The 17,020-nt window shown below is 51.2% G+C and overlaps 9 protein-coding genes across 9 annotated transcripts; 1 reads left to right on the top strand and 8 right to left on the bottom strand.

The window, feature by feature from the left end:
- Positions 1-212: 212 nt before the first annotated feature.
- Positions 213-2,662, bottom strand: AUEXF2481DRAFT_47056 (uncharacterized protein; the record flags this gene model as incomplete). The annotated part of the gene is made up of 2 exons (XM_013488115.1): positions 213-2,382; positions 2,475-2,662. 2 exons carry the CDS (start codon positions 2,660-2,662, stop codon positions 213-215), a joined length of 2,358 nt encoding a protein of 785 aa, XP_013343569.1.
- A 302-nt stretch (positions 2,663-2,964) lies between these two features.
- On the bottom strand, positions 2,965-4,234 carry AUEXF2481DRAFT_40155 (uncharacterized protein). The gene has a single exon (XM_013488035.1). The coding sequence runs from the start codon at positions 3,884-3,886 to the stop codon at positions 3,284-3,286; it is 603 nt and encodes a 200-aa protein (XP_013343489.1). The 5' UTR covers positions 3,887-4,234; the 3' UTR covers positions 2,965-3,283.
- On the bottom strand, positions 4,163-6,017 carry AUEXF2481DRAFT_40154 (uncharacterized protein). The gene is made up of 3 exons (XM_013488034.1): positions 5,365-6,017; positions 5,090-5,302; positions 4,163-5,037 (listed from the first exon to the last, which is right to left on the bottom strand). The coding sequence occupies exons 1-3, from the start codon at positions 5,892-5,894 to the stop codon at positions 4,599-4,601; spliced, it is 1,182 nt and encodes a 393-aa protein (XP_013343488.1). The 5' UTR covers positions 5,895-6,017; the 3' UTR covers positions 4,163-4,598.
- A 702-nt stretch (positions 6,018-6,719) lies between these two features.
- On the top strand, positions 6,720-8,630 carry AUEXF2481DRAFT_5183 (uncharacterized protein; the record flags this gene model as incomplete). Its single annotated transcript, XM_013487920.1, has 4 exons — positions 6,720-6,800; positions 6,855-7,057; positions 7,111-7,227; positions 7,277-8,630. The coding sequence occupies 4 exons, from the start codon at positions 6,720-6,722 to the stop codon at positions 8,628-8,630; spliced, it is 1,755 nt and encodes a 584-aa protein (XP_013343374.1).
- A 364-nt stretch (positions 8,631-8,994) lies between these two features.
- Positions 8,995-9,443, bottom strand: AUEXF2481DRAFT_5182 (uncharacterized protein; the record flags this gene model as incomplete). The annotated part of the gene is made up of 2 exons (XM_013487919.1): positions 8,995-9,375; positions 9,432-9,443. 2 exons carry the CDS (start codon positions 9,441-9,443, stop codon positions 8,995-8,997), a joined length of 393 nt encoding a protein of 130 aa, XP_013343373.1.
- A 925-nt stretch (positions 9,444-10,368) lies between these two features.
- On the bottom strand, positions 10,369-12,533 carry AUEXF2481DRAFT_5181 (uncharacterized protein; the record flags this gene model as incomplete). Its single annotated transcript, XM_013487918.1, has 3 exons — positions 10,369-10,772; positions 10,825-11,694; positions 11,756-12,533. 3 exons carry the CDS (start codon positions 12,531-12,533, stop codon positions 10,369-10,371), a joined length of 2,052 nt encoding a protein of 683 aa, XP_013343372.1.
- Positions 12,534-12,793: 260 nt separating this feature from the next.
- On the bottom strand, positions 12,794-14,151 carry AUEXF2481DRAFT_227272 (uncharacterized protein). Its single transcript, XM_013488188.1, has one exon. It carries the CDS (start codon positions 14,056-14,058, stop codon positions 13,054-13,056), a length of 1,005 nt encoding a protein of 334 aa, XP_013343642.1. The 5' UTR covers positions 14,059-14,151; the 3' UTR covers positions 12,794-13,053.
- A 686-nt stretch (positions 14,152-14,837) lies between these two features.
- Positions 14,838-16,007, bottom strand: AUEXF2481DRAFT_40151 (uncharacterized protein). Its single transcript, XM_013488033.1, has one exon. The coding sequence runs from the start codon at positions 15,816-15,818 to the stop codon at positions 15,012-15,014; it is 807 nt and encodes a 268-aa protein (XP_013343487.1). The 5' UTR covers positions 15,819-16,007; the 3' UTR covers positions 14,838-15,011.
- A 57-nt stretch (positions 16,008-16,064) lies between these two features.
- AUEXF2481DRAFT_88992 (uncharacterized protein) lies at positions 16,065-16,640 on the bottom strand (the record flags this gene model as incomplete). The annotated part of the gene is made up of 2 exons (XM_013488167.1): positions 16,065-16,559; positions 16,631-16,640. 2 exons carry the CDS (start codon positions 16,638-16,640, stop codon positions 16,258-16,260), a joined length of 312 nt encoding a protein of 103 aa, XP_013343621.1. The 3' UTR covers positions 16,065-16,257.
- Positions 16,641-17,020: the final 380 nt, after the last annotated feature.

The following is a 17,020-nucleotide window of genomic DNA, read 5'->3' as shown; positions in this document are numbered from 1 at the left end:
ACGAGCCGAGTCGTGTTCTCAGCTCCGGAAAATCCTTGATCTACAGCTGTCTCGAGGCAGGATGTTTTGGGACTTGACGAGTGGCTACTGAAAGCACGAGTTGTAGCCCCTCTCCAACGAGAGCACTCTAGTAATTGTACAAGATTGTGGATTGCTACGGACGTGTGTTTACTTGTCAACACTGTTCAAGTATCTAGCCCTCGGGCCTCCTTCTACATCACTGCATTATCTGCACACATCTCGCTAAGTACTTCGGCGAATCTACCAGTCTTGTCTTGATCTTGCTTCGCCGTCTGGATGGCTAGCAGTATACTGGACACGCCGACGTTAATCGTCTTCGAGCCAGTAGTCTCCTCTATCTCTCCGAGCGCACGATTGATGTCGGGATCTGAGAATACGCCACTTTGCTTCATAATGGCGGCCAATTCAGGCTGTGTCTGGACGTTTGGTACTGCTATTTGCGCAGAGAAATCGAGCTGGAGCTGTTGGAGTACGCTCCGCGATGAAGTTGTGGCGAAAATGAGCAGGGGTCGACCCTTTGGTGGTTTGTTCTGCATCATACCCTTCAGAGCGGCCAGAACGCTAGCACTGAAACGAGGGCCTACCGGAACCCAGTCAATGAGCAACTCGATATTGTCCAGAACCAGTACGTTCTGAGGACTTTTGTAAGCGTCTGTGAAGACCTTTTGGATGTACTGGATCTTCTGAATCTCGTTCATGCCGACAATATCAACAGGCTTGATAAGTTTGATGAAGGGGAACTCAGAGTCCAGTGCCATTTGGGCCGCCAAAGCGGTCTTTCCGCTTCCACGAGGGCCGTATAGCAGTACGGAAAGTAAAGGAGTATCTCCGGAGCGTACTTGGTTGACAAACAGACGACCACGTTCGAGGATGCTGTCGATGTGCTTGCCGAAGTGAATGATACCACCTTCGACGCAACGATCAAGCTCTTCTTCGGACACACCGAACAGAGGCTGAACTTCGTTGAGGGCGTCCAAGAAATCTTGATGCATGACTTTCATGTTGGCGATGTTCTTGTCGTCGATTGCAGCCAGTGTGCCAACCTTGATGTGACGATTGAACGCGAAACTTGAAGCACTCTTGACTAGACCACTGATCTCAGCACCACTGAAGTTGCGCGTCAATTGAGCGAGCTCCTGGAGGTTAACATCGTCGCCCATGACGTTGTTCTCGCGCATCTTGGTGGTATGAATTTTGAGAATCTGAGCTCTGCCATGCTCGTCGGGTAACGAGATTTCCATATGAACTTCAAGACGACCGGATCTGAGAAGTGCTTCATCAATCATGTCCTTTCTGTTGGTCATGCCGATGAGCAGGATATTGTTCAATTGGTCGACGCCATCGAGCTTTGACAGCAACTGGTTGACGACACTGTCGCCAACACCAGTGCCGCCACCAGCTCCGGAACCTCTCTGCTTGCAGACGGCATCCAGTTCATCGAAGATGATAATATGCAGACCCGATTCGTCACCCTTCTCCTTGTATTCTTTCTCGGCGTCTGCGAATAGCTTACGGATGTTCTCCTCAGACTGGCCGACATACTTGTTAAGGACTTCAGGACCGTTGATGACCTTTGGCTCTCTGGCATTGAGCATCTTTCCGATTTGTCTAGCGATCAGGGTTTTACCAGTTCCAGGGGGACCATACAGCAGGATACCGCGAACGTGCTGGATACCCAACTTGTCAGCAAGGCCAGGCGGGAAAATTCTGGAAGCGAAGGCACGACGGAAGATGGCAGCGAATTCAGTGTCCAGACCACCAATACCCATGTTCTCGAATTTGAAGTCGGGTCGGACGACCGAGTTGGCAGCAGGACGACGGTTGGAGCCCTTGATGTTGATACCAGTCTTGATGTCCTTGTAGTAGTTGATCTGTGTTTCTTGAGTCAAGATGCCACGAGAACGCGGGTCGGGCGTGGGGGCGCTTTGAGATTCGGTCTTCATGGACAGATCTACTAGCTCTACTGTCTTGACGATCATTCGGAGAGGTATGCCCTTATAGTCCATGAGTAACTGCTGGCCAGGAGAAAAGATCTGGTTGCGGAAATTGTGAATGAAAGCTGCAGCGAGCTCGTCCTGGTCGTAGGGCGCCTCTGTTGACTTCTTTCCAGCAAAGCCAACTTCTACGTCGAGATTGCCTAGGTAGCTCGAAGCTCCTTGCGAGAAGGCGTCGTAGGGTTGTACGTCGATCTCGTCTGTGAGGGCAATTTGCATCCATGTTCGCTGGGGGTCAGACATGCTAATGTGACCGCCAGGGAAGCCTTGCTTGATGCGTGCTGAGATGACGAAGAAGCCATTGATGAGCAGATAGAGGTCGCTACCGTCAGGGCTTGGGGCGAAGTCTTGGGGCGATACAGCGCATCTGATAGGCAGGCAGCGGTCAGCTTGTGTCCTTGGAGTGGGAGGGGAGCATGCGCATGTCCTGAGCAATGGCACGCAGTGCTTTAGACTGACATGTTACCGAAGACAAAGGTCGGTTCCTTCAGTTGGTACGGGCGTAGTCTCATGGCTCTGCCTGATGGTCTTGAAGGCTTCTGATCGTAAGTTGGTGGGGGTTGCTGAGGACGACGCGACGGGGGTGGCTGTTGTTGGCCGCTTCCAAATGGGTTCGGCAGGGTGGGTATATTATTGCGGTTAAACATGTTTGCAATCTGTGTCCTCTTGTTCGTGTATAGGCGGCAGCTTAGGAAGGAGCGAAAGGTGTTGTCAAGAAGCAGCTGCTTCGAAGTTGCAACGTTGGCAGGCGGCCTTGGTCGTGCCTGACTGACAAAGTTCAAAGCAACGTCACTCAAATCTGGGGAAGCTGCCCATTCATGTCTTTGTCGCAATATCTTTGTTCACTCCTTCTTCATTCGACAGCTGGACTGTTGTGTGCTGGGAATATGCTCGGTGGCACACACGCACAAATTATTAACGCGTGTATCGAAGACTGACACACGGAACAGGCTCTGGGAACAAACTGACTTAATTCCATCGACACGAATCTAGGGTGTGCTACTACAGTCAAAGCAACCGAAATACGCGAAATCCGCCTTCCGTAGAAGGCCCTCTTTATTCCTCATCCATTATTTCCACGCAGAAAATCATCACCAAGCCATAAACGCCATGCTTCTTTACTCGAGGAGCTTTGAAAATCGGGCTAGTCGCGAGTCCGAGCCTACGATCGATTGGACGGTACTGTGAGTATTGTTGATCATCTGTGACCATGGAGGTACATTAGTCTGCTGCGGTTGCGACAGGAACGAAATGTATAGATGAAGAGGCTAGTACACCTCTCTCTGTGTGTAGCCTCGATCGTCGAACATCAGAGGGTCTACTGACCGATATGTGCCACTGCCTCTGTGACTCTTCTTTCTGGGAGCCACGCTCGACTGCTCCTCGATGACCTCGACAATGTCGTCTCCTTCGACTCTTCTCTCGGGCTCAACGACAAAGCTGCTTCTCATGGGTGGTGCGCGGCTCGAGTCTCTGATGATTCTCTCTTGACGGATAACACGGTCGGGACCTCTGCTGACGGAGCGCATCTCGGATCTACGGCGTCTTCTGGGTGAGCGTTCGTGGCGGATGATGACTTCTTCGTCAGGTTGCTTGTTGCGGCCGCTTGCGAGAGTTTGGATGAGCCAGACCAGAAGGATGAAGCCGGCGACCGATCCGAGTGTTGCGCCAACGACAGTGCCAGCATCAGGACCGCTGTTGAGGCCGTAGTAGACAGCTGGAATGGCGACCATATCGTCTCTTGCGGTCAAGAACCGAGGCTGACTGATTTGACGTCCGACGATTCCAGGCAGCGCTCTCTTGACGAGGATCCAAGGCACTGACATGGCGTTGACGGCTCTGGCGTCCACTGGCGAGACGATGTTTGACATTGTATAGGCTGTTTGGCGTTTTGAACTTTTGGTCGAGTTGCCCTGGCGGCTTCCGTGTCGTCAACGTTACGAGAGGCAGAGAGGCCCGAGTTTGGTGGGTGTCGACGGTAATTATGCGATTGGTCGGATTGATTGTGGTGACACGGCTGACAGGACAAAATGTTTGGCGTCGGCGCGAAAAGAATGAGTGGGTGAGTGAGTGAGTAAAGATAAAGTGAAGGACAATGATCAGCAGAATGAGAAATACAAACGATCAAGATACAGGTTCTGTTCGTCCTTACGTAGTGTTGCTGCAAGAGGCGGCTGGGGTGGCTGGTAAGACTGCTTTCTAGTCTATTTACTTCGAAGTCATTACGATAGTCACTCGCGAGGTCACTCTGTATGTCTTGTGTTACCGGAGCTTCTGAGCTTCTCACTTTTTCAAACTGTACCAGGAGTTTGCTTCCCCAGATGTCACCATCGATGGCAGATAAATGAACGGTGTATCCATTCACACAAACGAGTTGAAGATTCTCGAGTGACTGCCGGCTGCGGGGTTGTTTCGACTTCGAGCTTGGGTCGCCTTGCACTCCCGGCTCGTGCTGCAACGTCTATCACGGCGCCCGAAAATCCAGTCCTGGAGTTTGCCTTCGGGGAATCATCGGCCTCGAGCTATTGACGAGTTGTCTTGAAACATTGATATGGTAGTCGTCTAATTAACTATATCGCTACGTCAATCCCACCCGCTGTTCTTCCTTATCCTGGCCATTGGAATTGACCTCATGTTAACATCCGTCGTCACGTAGATGTTGTCATCAGGAGTGAGCAGACTGTCATCTGACGAATCTCTCGAGGCTCCAGAAGGTCCACAACTCTGGATTGATGTCTTCATCTTCGAGTCGGCAGCCTCTGGTCCCCAAAGCGCAGGGACAGAACTTTTGCGATTCGACACTCCTGCGCCATATTTCGAGGATGGACCATGGGAGGCTTCAACAGTGCTCTTCATCTGGCCGTACCATCGACTTAATATCGGCTTATAGCTCGGGACGGAGAGGGCGATCAATGTGCCTCCGATCTCTGCTACTTCAATGACCAGTTGCGGGTTATAGTACCATGACCCGTCGGTCCGCCATTGACCAACGACGCAAAGCCAGAGACGTGCGCATGAGATGCTGAGAACATGTCAGTGTACACGTCTAAGCGCTTCCAGTTTGCTCGACTCACCCGATGACAAGTGTTCCAGGAAGCATTACGAGAGACAACACTATCTTGCGGCCTTTGGGAAGCTGCAAGATCGCGATCATGGCTATTGGGATGCTGAACAGCACAAAATCATTCACCAGCGACAGCGAGCTGTTCGTCACATAAACCACGCCCCAATTGAGGCAAGTGTACGTTCCTGAAACACTCTGCCATGCATAGGGCCACAGTCCAGTACTAAGGTCATTGCGGTCAGTCTTGGCTAAGTCTATATGACTAGAAGGTATGTAGATGCTTACACTGGAAGACAGTGCAGAAGAATGAGAAGAAATTGCACGATGAACGTCGCGGTCAAGAAGAATCCGCAGGCCCAGATAGCGATTCGAAAAGTCGGATGCGAGCTACAGAGTCGATTGAAAAATGCGAGCCCACTCAGTCGGCAGAAGTACAAGGTGGCCGTGTATATGAGATGCGCTGCATAGTCGTTCACCTCTGTCTGCTCCACCTCGGACAGGCTGAGCACATATTGGATGTACTCAATATGCCGACCGCTGCCTTCATAGATCAAGATCAGACAGAGAGCCATGAAGGCCGAAAAGCACGCCCAGGAAAAGGCCGCGATGCCGTCATCGAGTCCGAAGCTCTTAACGATGAAGATGCGAGAGGCGAATCTGCATATGAGCAGAACAGTGGTGATGATGTATATTGCCAGTATTCCTGCTATTGCAGGTCCATCGCGCGACTCGCTCAGGTATTCCGGTGTAATATACGATATGTTGGTAGGTACTCGTCCCTCGGCGTAAGCTTGGGCGACATCGACGGCGACCATGACGGCGGCGTCAGGACAAGTGGGCGGTGCAATGCAAGATGCGAATCAGATATGGGATCCACGCGATAGATTAATCATGCGCGAGAGAGGAGTCCCCTAGGACGAGATTTTGGGTCATTCGTCTAATCTAAAAGGGTTCTGGTCCATGACCACCATATTTGGCAGCATAGGGTCGCGACCCTAGTTGGACTCTTACGTGCGTTTGATAAACGTTGATCCGTCGGTTCAACGGTACGATGAACGCACCAAGTGGAAATCACAGTGTGAGTCGGTTGCTTGCGGCAAACCTTGATGCTGCCTATCTGCGTGCTAATGTATGCGTCGCGTGTGGCTGTCTTGAGACACAATATGATTAACAGGCTGTGGTGCTGTCTGGGGATATACATGCTGTTACTTTGATTCTTTTAGAAGCCAGCTATACCTTTGCACAGCTCAATATCGCTCTGTATCGTCCTAGAGGGCGGTAGGAGTGACAAATTTCAGCACATGGCGAGGTTGGGAATCGATCATGGCTCCATTCATTAGGGCTAGGTTATCGGCAAGCTTCGCCCGAAGGTGGTTAAAGTTCGACGGACCAGTTCCACGGCATCCCGCACACCCACCCTTCCGACGGGCAAAGATGCCGAGTGCGTTCTCGCGCAAGGATGAGCTGGTACGTGCGCTCTCAATGCTCAAACACGTCGATCAATACTGTCGGCGACCTTGCCCTGGATTGAGATCTAATTTCTCGAAGCTCAACACTCAAGTTCCTTTCTTCTATAACTCCTGCAGGGGGATCCTGGGCAGTCTCGCATCACACCGCAACGTTGTTGAAACTCCCCGATCATGCAGATCGTAAACTGTTTCGCAGCTGCCATCGTGCTTGGCTCGGCCAGCGCCACTCGTAGCTTCCAAAACGCTTCTACTGTGAGTCTTTGGCATCGACGTTTAGGATAACCATTGTGCTGAACAGAGACACAGGCCTATCCAGAGTATGGCTTCCCTTTACTCTCGGATGCCAACAACACTGAGTTGCTGTTTCCCCAGCCAGCATGCCACGGCTTCGTGATTGCAGAAAAGAGCATTGAAGAACTTCAAGAGTACATGAGCTCTGGGAACCTCACCTCGGTTCAACTCACGACCTGCTACTTGCAGAGACTTTTCCAGACTCGTGACTACATCAAGTGAGTAATCACAGCACGTGATTTCTGAATCCACAATACTGATCATTGTACAGCCCTATCATCGAGATCAACCCTGATGTCTTCGAAATTGCTGCAGCCATGGACGAGGAGCGCCGACATGGCAAAGTCCGTGGTCCTCTGCATGGCATTCCATTTGCGGTCAAAGACAAGTAAGATATCAGCTGCTCCATTCACGATCTGAAACTGATCATGCCACAGCATTGCCACCAAGGACAAGATGCAAACGACTGCTGGATCATGGGCTCTCCAAGGATCTATTGTGCCTCGTGACGCCCACGTAGTAGCTGGGCTTCGTGCAGCTGGTGCCGTACTGTTCGGCAAGGCTACTCTGTCTGAATGGGCTGACATGCGCACCAACTACTACTCAGAAGGCTACTCTGGTCGTGGCGGTCAATGCCGTAGTGCTTACAACCTGACTGTCAACCCTGGAGGCAGCAGTTCTGGTAGTGGTGTTGGTGTAGCAGCCAATGTCTTCCCTTTTGCTCTCGGTACTGAGACTGATGGCTCTGTCATCAATCCTGCTCAGCGCAATGCCATTGTCGGTTTCAAGCCCACCGTTGGATTGACTTCTCGTGGTGGCGTTATCCCTGAGTCCCTGAACCAGGATACCGTTGGTGCTTTTGGCAAGACTGTCCGCGACGTGACTTATGTCCTTGATGCCATTCACGGCGTTGACGTTTATGACAACGAGACTTCTGCCCAGATTGGCAAGACACCCCAGGGTGGCTACGCACAGTTTTTGACCAACAGAACCGCCTTGAAGGGAGCCACTTTTGGTATCCCATGGAACAGCTTCTGGGTTTATGCTGATGCTCACGAGCAAGAGGTTCTTCTTGACCTCGTCTCTTTGATTGAGTCTGCCGGCGCCACCATCGTCAACAACACCGAGCTCCCCTACTACGAGACCATCGTTTCCCCCGACGGCTGGAACTGGGACTACGGAAGCACTCGCGGCTACCCCAACGAGAGCGAGTACAGCTACATCAAGGTCGATTTCTACAACAACATCCGCGATTACCTGGCCGACCTCAACAACACCAACATCCGCTCGCTCGAAGACCTTGTGCAGTTCAACTACGACAATGACGGCACCGAGGGTGGCTACCCTTACGCAAATGGAAGCGGTATCCCTGCATTCTTCTCTGGTCAAGACGGTTTCTTGGCCTCTTTGGCTAGCAAGGGAGAGAAGAACGAGACTTACTGGTCTGCACTCAACTTCTGTCGTCACACCACTCGCGAGGCTGGCATTGATGCCGTTCTGGCCATGGGACCTAACGGAACCAAGCTTGATGGTCTCTTGGTTCCTCCGGATGTCGCTCAGGCACCTCAGATCGCTGCTCAGGCCGGCTACCCTATGCTGACCTTGCCTGCTGGTACTCACGAGAACGGCATGCCTTTCGGTCTGGCCATCATGCAGACGGCTTTCGCAGAGGACAAGCTTGTCAAATGGGGTTCGGCGATTGAAGATCTGCAGGTCAGCTCTAACACGCCGCACAAGAGAACTCTTCCCCAATGGCGTGATTACCTTGTTAGAAACATCCCTGTCACCTAAGCATGAAAGGGTCGATTGAAGAGACCGAAGCTGTACATAGATCATGATGTTGAGTAGAGGTACGATAGTATGAGCAATACGTAGATATAGTTGCATAAGCAGTATTGAATTACTAGAAGCATGGCACCTCTCTCTCTCTCTGTCTGTGATATAAAAAGCGCAAAAACAACGACGAATTAAGAACAAAAACTACAGTTGCTCTGCAAAACAAAGTCTCTCAAAACGTATCCTAGAACCATAACGCCTCGAATAACAGTCAGAGCGTAGGTGCAAGGTTAGACATGTTCGTCCAGAACCAATGTATACACGATTCGCAGTCTTGCCATCATGTCTCTCCTTCCTCTTCTCTTGTCTATACCATCGTCTAGAACAAGATATCCAAACAACAGCAACAAGCCAACGCACTCAACACACCAGCACAAATACCACCACCAGCACCACTGCTACTCTGCTGCTGGTAATGCCCCTGCGGCGGAGGATATCCCTGCTGCTGATAGTACATTGGCTGTCCCTGAGGTGGGTAACCTCCCTGCTGCGGTGGGTATCCTTGTGGTGGGTAGCCTCCCTGTTGTGGTGGCATGTATCCTCTGTTTGCGTCTGGCGCGGGAGAGGCATATCCTTGTTGGGGTGGGTAGTAGGAGTTTGCGGGTGGGGCGGGGGAGGCAGAGTTGCCGTAGTAGTTTGCTGCTTCGCCGCCGCCGGTGGCAGGAGCAGTGTACGTTGGTGGAGGACCTGAGGGGGCGTCCTGTGTGCTTTGTTAGTTGCTGCTGGCTTGTCATGCAGAGTTGTTGGGGCGCATACGTATTGACCCATGATGCTAGAGTACTATGAAGTAGGCGCGAAATGCGGAGATGGTATAAGATGTCCTCGGACGAAAGGATTTAGGCGCCTTTGCGATAAACGCTTTATTCAGTCGCGCAGGAAAGTGTCAAAGGTGTCGATGACGGAAAATTGATCGCAGATGTCAATGCGAAAAGATGTACAGATGGACGGGAAAGTGGAGAAGAGAAAGTGATCCAAAGAAGAAGGATCATAAGAATGTCGTTGTCACCGTCGCTCAGATTAAACTCCAAGCCTCTGGGCGCAGTCTACCAAGCCCTTGCCCTCTCGCCGACTCGTGGTCTGTTCTGGCCTTCGTTCATACTTCCTATTGCCATCGTACCACGTATATACCACTTCTAAGCCACCTTGTTATACGTGTTGTTGCTATTTCCTCGTCTTGCGCACTTGTCCTTTGTCGACGTCGTCGTCTTTGCCACCATTCAAGACAAACAGCGTCATTGTCTGGCATTCCCGCGGGATCCGCTTCGGCTTCCTTCACCGCTGGCTGACGAGCTTGCGTGACAGGGTCGGCCGAGTCGTCTTGGTTGCTTCCTAAATGCTAAATCAAGTTTGTCACTTTCACTCTTCACCTCGACGCGATGCAGAGCAGAAACGAGCTGTCAGGAGGCGCAATGATTTTCCAGATCGATAGCATCTCCTGGAAAGTCGGTGGAACGAGACGAGACGATGATTTCTCTACTAATCGTCGCGCGGAAATCTAGCAAACATTGTGCTTTGTTTCAGTGCCGTGTGACAAACTTCAGCACACAGGTAGGAAGGATGAACGCGCGGCGCCGAGACATCGAGAGGTGGAAACAAGACAGAGAATAAATAATGCAATCAATTCGTGATCGAAACAGATGTGGTATACAATGTCATGAGATCCGAAGGCGCCGCTAAAGACGATGTATTTTCATCACAGCTTGCTCTTCCTTGTAAAGTAAGTCTTGATCACCTTTCTAGCTCTTTCCACAACTTCCACATCTTCGATCGTTGCAGGGACCTCGACTTCCTTGTCAAAGTTGCCCTCGCTGGCGTCTTCTACCATCTGCTTTAACACTCTGCGTAGGGTCTTTCCACTTCTTGTACGAGGAATCACTCCCTGTGCTATAATGACACCTCCCAATGTAGCGATAGGACCAACAGCTGCTCTCACGCGTGAGTTGATGGCGGCGAGAAGTTCACCCTCTGGTATCGTGCCAGCCGATGCGGAAAGAGCGACAAATGCAAAAGGTACGTGGCCTTTGAGAGGATCTGGTGCCGGGATGACGCAGTTGTCTGTTATTGATGGATGGGATGAGATGGCTTGCTCGAGCGTAGCTGCGAAAGAGTGTCAGTCCTGTGCTTTGAGTCGACCGATGATCAGACTTACCTGTGCTCAGCCTATGAGCAGCCACGTTGATCATATCATCACTGCGACCGTGGATATGAACGTAACCATCTTTGTCAATGAGACCAGCATCGCCTGTGTCAATCCATTTGCCCCCAAATCGAAGCATGTATCCCTTGTAAAAGCGGTTCTCGTCTTTCCATAGTGTCGTAAATCCGGTGGGCGCAAGTGGCATGCCGAGAACAATGTTTCCAGTTTTCCCTTGTGGTACCTCATTACCATCGTCGTCAACAACTCGGATGTCGAAGCCAGGCATCGGCTTTCCTGCGCTGCCAGGTCTCGTCTCCAGGGGCTTGATCTGGCTGTCACTTCTACCTTTGTGCCATGAGTCAGGAAGTTGCGCCAATCCCGTCATGGGTGAACCAGACTCGGATGACCACCAGTTGTCGACGACAGCAGCACCAGGGGCGCCATACTTCTCCAACAAAGCAGTGTAGTCATTGACGACGGCAGGTTCGCTTCGTTCACCTGCTAAGAAAAGCGCGCGCAGTGTTCTGAGGCCGTCCCTCTCACCTCTCTCCTTGAAGAACTTGTGCTCACCATCTTCGCGACGGATAGCACGTAGAGCTGTTGGTGCTGTGAACATGACGTTGACTTTGTGCTCATCCACAATTCTCCAAAAAGTGCTAGCGTCTGGAGTTCCGATAGGTTTTCCCTCGAACAGAACGGTCGTTGCACCCGCCAACAAAGGAGCGAAGATGATATAGCCATGTCCTACAACCCATCCTATGTCTGATGCACAGAACATGACATCGCCAGCCTTGATTCCAAAGAGGTAGCGCATGGAGAAGCTCAAGCCAACGGCATGGCCTCCGGCTTCACGCAGAACTCCCTTTGGTGCTCCTGTAGTCCCTGCAGTACAGGTTAGCGCATTGTACTAAGTGATTACTGGCATGGCTTTTCGGCTAGATACCTGAAGTGTAGATGACATAAATCGGGTCATTGGATTTCACGGGCACATTTTCTGCTTTTACGCCACGATTTTTGGCACTCTTGACGAGTCGCTGCCAGTTTCGCTCACCGTCTTCTTTGATGACAGGATCCCAGCGACATTGTTCACGCTGCCATACGATCGTTTTACTGGGCTTGTGCTTGGCCTGTTCGATAGCACCGCGTACCAGAGGCTGATATGGCAATGGTCCCTTGGCGCCTTCAATACCACAACTGGCAGTGAGAACCACTCGAGGCTTTGATCCATCGATGCGCTGAGCCAGGCTCGGAGCTGAGAAACCACCAAAGACAACAGCATGAACTGCACCAAGTCTTAGAGTGGCCAGGACACCGACAAGAGCAGCAGGTATCATCGGCATGTATATCAAGACCACGTCTCCTCGCTTGACCCCCTCTTCACGCAGTACGCCAGCCAATGTTGCGACCTCTTCTGCAAGTTGTGCATAGCTGATCTTCTCTTGTGCACCGGTGACAGGCGAGTCCCAGATTATCGCGGTACGCTGGCCGTTTCCGGCATCGACGTGTCGATCAACGCAGTTGTATGAGGTAGATATCTCGCCGTCCGGGAACCATTTCCAGTGCTGATGTTTCGTGCCAGATGGCAGGGTTTTCGTCGTTCGCTCAAGGACAGTCTTCGGAGGTACGGCCCAGCTCAACTGCTCAGCTTCATGAGCCCAGAAAGTGTCTGGCGATTTGAGTGAAGCGGCGTATGCTGCGTCTTGCGGATGTGCGTTCGTCATGGCGTTTCTGGAGGTTGTCGAATAGGTTGCAGTGTGAGTCTCAGGAACTGGCCGACCTACAAGAAGGTACAAATATTAGATCAGATAGCCGCGCCCTTGCCCAAGGTTATTCGGGTCAGCGGGATGGACTGCAATTGACCTCTTCTTGACCAAAGTCTACCCCACACCCCCACGTTTGCGGGGTTCGGCTTCGGCATGGTTGAGAATGACGCTGTCGAAATCGTTGTTGCCAGCCATCTCTGCAGTATAATATTTGTGCAACGGCACGTGGCCTTGGAATAAGAGAAGGCGTTCATGGTTGATCCAGAGACTTAGATCGCACCGTGACTACTAGTATAGAGTCGCGTAAAGTCGATAAACCCACAGCGTCAGTCGTAGCGAGCTTTTTGTGCTGTCAGACGTCTTGTCCAGAGACGCGTGTGATCAGTTGACCCCGTGTGTCGTCGAGGGAGGACTGTGGAGCATTAAGTAGCTGGCTGAGAGGGGTTTGCCCAACCTCGGAGGAGGATCAGGAGAAGGATCAGTCAGCGTGGGGATCGTACTCAATCTCTTGGTTCGGCCACTCGAGCCAAGCATGATACTCCGAAGGTATTGTCGAGTTTACTGAGCTCGCGACTTTGAACGCTGGTGTCCGATTCCACCAAAGGTTGCCAACCCTCTTGATCAGAACCCCTTGGTGTACTAGGAGGACGAGAGCAACAGTCTTATGCTGCTCGAGCATCTCGAAAAATTCGACCGGGACCTGTACGAACCAGAAGTAGCCAGCGACTATCGGTGAGATAAATTGATGGGGGTTGTCGGTCTGAGCAGATTTTGCATAACACCATGTACAGTTGTTCGGCGGTGCTTTGGCTCGGCTCATGCGGCCGTAAGCCTCTCGCAAGTAGTGTAAGGCCTCATCGTATATGGCTGCCTCCTCGCTACTAACATCCTGTACCATGGATGGCGTACCAGGGTGCCATAGCTGTTGTAGGCTGGCTAAATATTCGTCTTCCTTGACGGCTTTGTCGTCTATGGGCTGGGTGATCTGGCAGAAAGCGCTGTCTACAAGCAAGGGCGCAAGAGGACCATCTTCAAGCCACATCTTACCACGACGAGCGATGTGATCAGTGCCTCTGAATATGCGTATCCAGTCTACAACAGCACCCAGTAGGACCTCGTTGAATACACTTCCAGTTGTCAGATTTGGGTTGAGACGAGTCCCTGATGAGGCGATAATATAGCACGCTACCAGTATCGAAAACGCAAACAATGCTTCACAGTTTTCTGAGTTGAAGTTCTCCAGAGCAGATCGGAATCCTTGCAAACCCAAGTCCTGATGATTGGCAGCTAACATTGAAAGATCGTCTTCCTCGCACTGACGCGTAACTGACACGTGAAGACCAGCTACAGCGAGAATCCCATGCATCAGAAACTTGTGTTTAAATGCGATTTGGACTACTGCAGTTTGCCATATGTGTTGGTGCTCTGTCTGGTCCGAAAGTGTTTTGGCCGTGTGAGTGACGAAATGATGCAGCAGTTCCATTTCCTTCAAAGTAAAACTCTCTCCAGAGCGTGTACTCGTATCTGGCTGAGGGTTTTGGAAACTGCACTCTCGTGAAGTCCTTCTGCATTTCTCACATATTGGCTTGCTCTCGTCGCACTGTGATCGAGTCAGACTGCGAATCAATCACTGATGGGATAGCGACGCGAAAATCTCGACGCGGAGAACATGTCGCCGTCCGTCGGTCGTACATACCTTTATGCGACGTTTCTTGCACTGCACGCAGCCAGTACGCGTCTTCCTGTGCGTGATCATCTCCGGTCCAGTACACTTCACTCTCTTAGGGCGGCTTGCTTGACGGCCCACTGTCCTGGGTTTGGCGCGTTGCCAAGTACAGTTTCTTTCATGGTGAGCGAGGGCAGAGCGAGAGCCAGTGGCTGGGATAGAAGGGTGTCGTATGGCCGGTGCGAGGCGGTACGGACGGATGTGGCTTGGCAATATGGTTTACCGTTTGCAGATCTTTTCTCAAGGCAGGGTGACAGCGTATATCAAGCCCTGAGCAGGGTCATACCCGAAGCAATGTTTTCGCTGACTTTTGGAATGCTTTTCCTTCAAAGTACATCTCAACCACGATTTTTTGACAGTCTATATAGTTTAAATCATGTCTCATGATCTCTTCTATGACATCTGAGAGTTTTCCACCGATACATATCGATTTGGTGGAGCTAAATATGATTCTATGTTTTGACAACTGCTTCGTTGGACTTGCTTGGTGATTGTGTATGAGAATAAAATGGAGAACCATTCCTTAACACACCACTTACCCAAACACACAAATCCAGGTTATCTATAGCATATGCTCAAGCAGGTCCATATGCTCAAGTAAGGCTCCAAATCAAGCACCACGGCGAGGTATATGAGTGGGTGGCTGAGAAGATATATCTATTATGACATTGAGGCAGGGTGATACCCCAAGCAAGGTGGACTTATGCATATCACACACTGAGACCTAGCTTCTCCGCAGCACCGACAAACCCATTTTCCTTGATGCCGACCCATATATCCACAAAGCCTTTGTCTTTTGCTTCCTCTTCGTTCTTCTTTTCTTCTTCTTGACTGCGTTCGACGTAGATGGTACGATATCCACAGCCTTTCGCCGCCTCAAGATCACCCAGGTGCGCTGCGACCATGACGCACTGACTGGGCTCCAAGCCCAGCCTCTTCGCAGCTCCCAGGTAGATGGCAGGGTTTGGTTTGTAAGAGTTGAACAACTCAGAAGAGTAAATGTGCTTGAAAGGCATGCCACCATGTTTCTGCATGTCCTTGAGTAATGCGATGTTTCCATTCGAGAGCGTACATGTCTCGTACTTGGTGTTCAAAGCCTCAAGACCCGCGACGGTGTCAGACCAAGGATCGAGCTTGTGCCAGATGAGACTCATCTCCTTGACTTCATCTTTATTCCAGAGACCACCAAGCTCGCCGTCTTCGCGTCCTAGTCCATGCTGGACTAATAATTCATGTAATGACTCGAGGTGATGGTCGTCGACTGTTTTCCAGCCGAGAGATGCATCAGCTGCAAGAGCTCGGGTGAACTTGTAGTAGGTGTTCCTCCACTCTTGTGCAAAGGCACCCCAATCATCGTCGCTCATTGCACTTGCTTTGGCTCGAACATCGTTGGTGATGATCATTGATCTTCTCATCAAAGCCACTTTGCATTGTTGAATCAAGGCATTGGTCACTGTCGTCCTCCAGTCGACGCAGGTGCCGAACACATCAAACAGAAGAGCACGAGCATTGTCCATGACTGACTGGCAAACAAAGGTTGGAATAAGAGAATATATCATGCGAGAGTATATAATGCGCAAGAAGTTCAATACTTTGACCGAGGAACACAACGAGAGCAAAAGGCGGAGAAGGGCGAGACTTGTCGGCTGCTCTCGGGTATGAAGGAGACGCGACACGCGTTGGAAGAAGGCACAACATCACAAAGAAACGAATGAAGAAGACAAAAAGCTTGCGAGCAAAAATGTTGAGGATTAAACTGGTATCATTGCATTGCATTTCCCATAAACTCCCCTGCCTGTATGATTGTACATCGGCATTGACCCCAAAGCAACTAGTGATTTAACACACTTCCCATCCGATAACCCATTGATGATGATTGATAACGATCCCGGCCCGCTGGATGAATATGCGGCCAGAAGAGCAGTCGTGAAACCCATGAAGAAGAAAAAGAAACGCTTAACCACCGAAACCGTAGAGGGTACGGCCCTGGCGCTTGAGAGCGTAGACAACGTCGAGAGAGGTGACAGTCTTGCGCTTGGCGTGCTCAGTGTAGGTAACGGCGTCGCGGATAACACCCTCGAGGAAGGTCTTGAGAACACCGCGGGTCTCCTCGTAGATCATGGCGGAAATACGCTTGACACCACCACGACGAGCGAGACGGCGGATAGCGGGCTTTGTGATACCCTGGATGTTGTCGCGCAAGATCTTGCGGTGACGCTTGGCACCACCCTTTCCGAGACCCTTGCCACCCTTGCCACCTATAGAGGAGATATGTTAGACGACTGAAGATGCAATGGAGGCCGAATAGCTGTGAAGTGGGGTAACTTACGACCAGACATTGTGATAGAAGTTGTTTGAAGAAGAGGGTTGAAGTTTGTTGTGATGACCGAAGTCTTGCGTGTGGAGAAGTCGCTGGGTGAAGAAGAAGATGGGAGTGTGGATGGAGATTTAATTCGTGCGGAGGGAAGAGGTGTTTATGGCTGACGCGTGAAAGGGAAAACGCGACAGATCACAGCGATTGATCTTGGGTCGCTCCTTCCACTGATTTGGGCTAGCGAAATGCCAAAGCCGAATGATCTTGGGAAGGCGCGGCGGCCCAAGCGTCCGCTTCACCGGCCAATCAACTCGCGATACGAGCACTGACCAGCAAGATTTGTCGAGAATCTGAAGTTCCGTCAGCCAGATTCGCAAGCAAAGAAAGCACAGTTTGGAGTGCTGG

This window comes from Aureobasidium subglaciale (assembly GCF_000721755.1).
Source record: "Aureobasidium subglaciale EXF-2481 unplaced genomic scaffold scaffold_11, whole genome shotgun sequence".
Lineage (NCBI taxonomy): Eukaryota > Fungi > Ascomycota > Dothideomycetes > Dothideales > Saccotheciaceae > Aureobasidium > Aureobasidium subglaciale.
The sequence above is the reverse complement of the archived record's forward strand: the minus strand, read 5'-3'. Positions and strand labels throughout refer to the sequence as shown.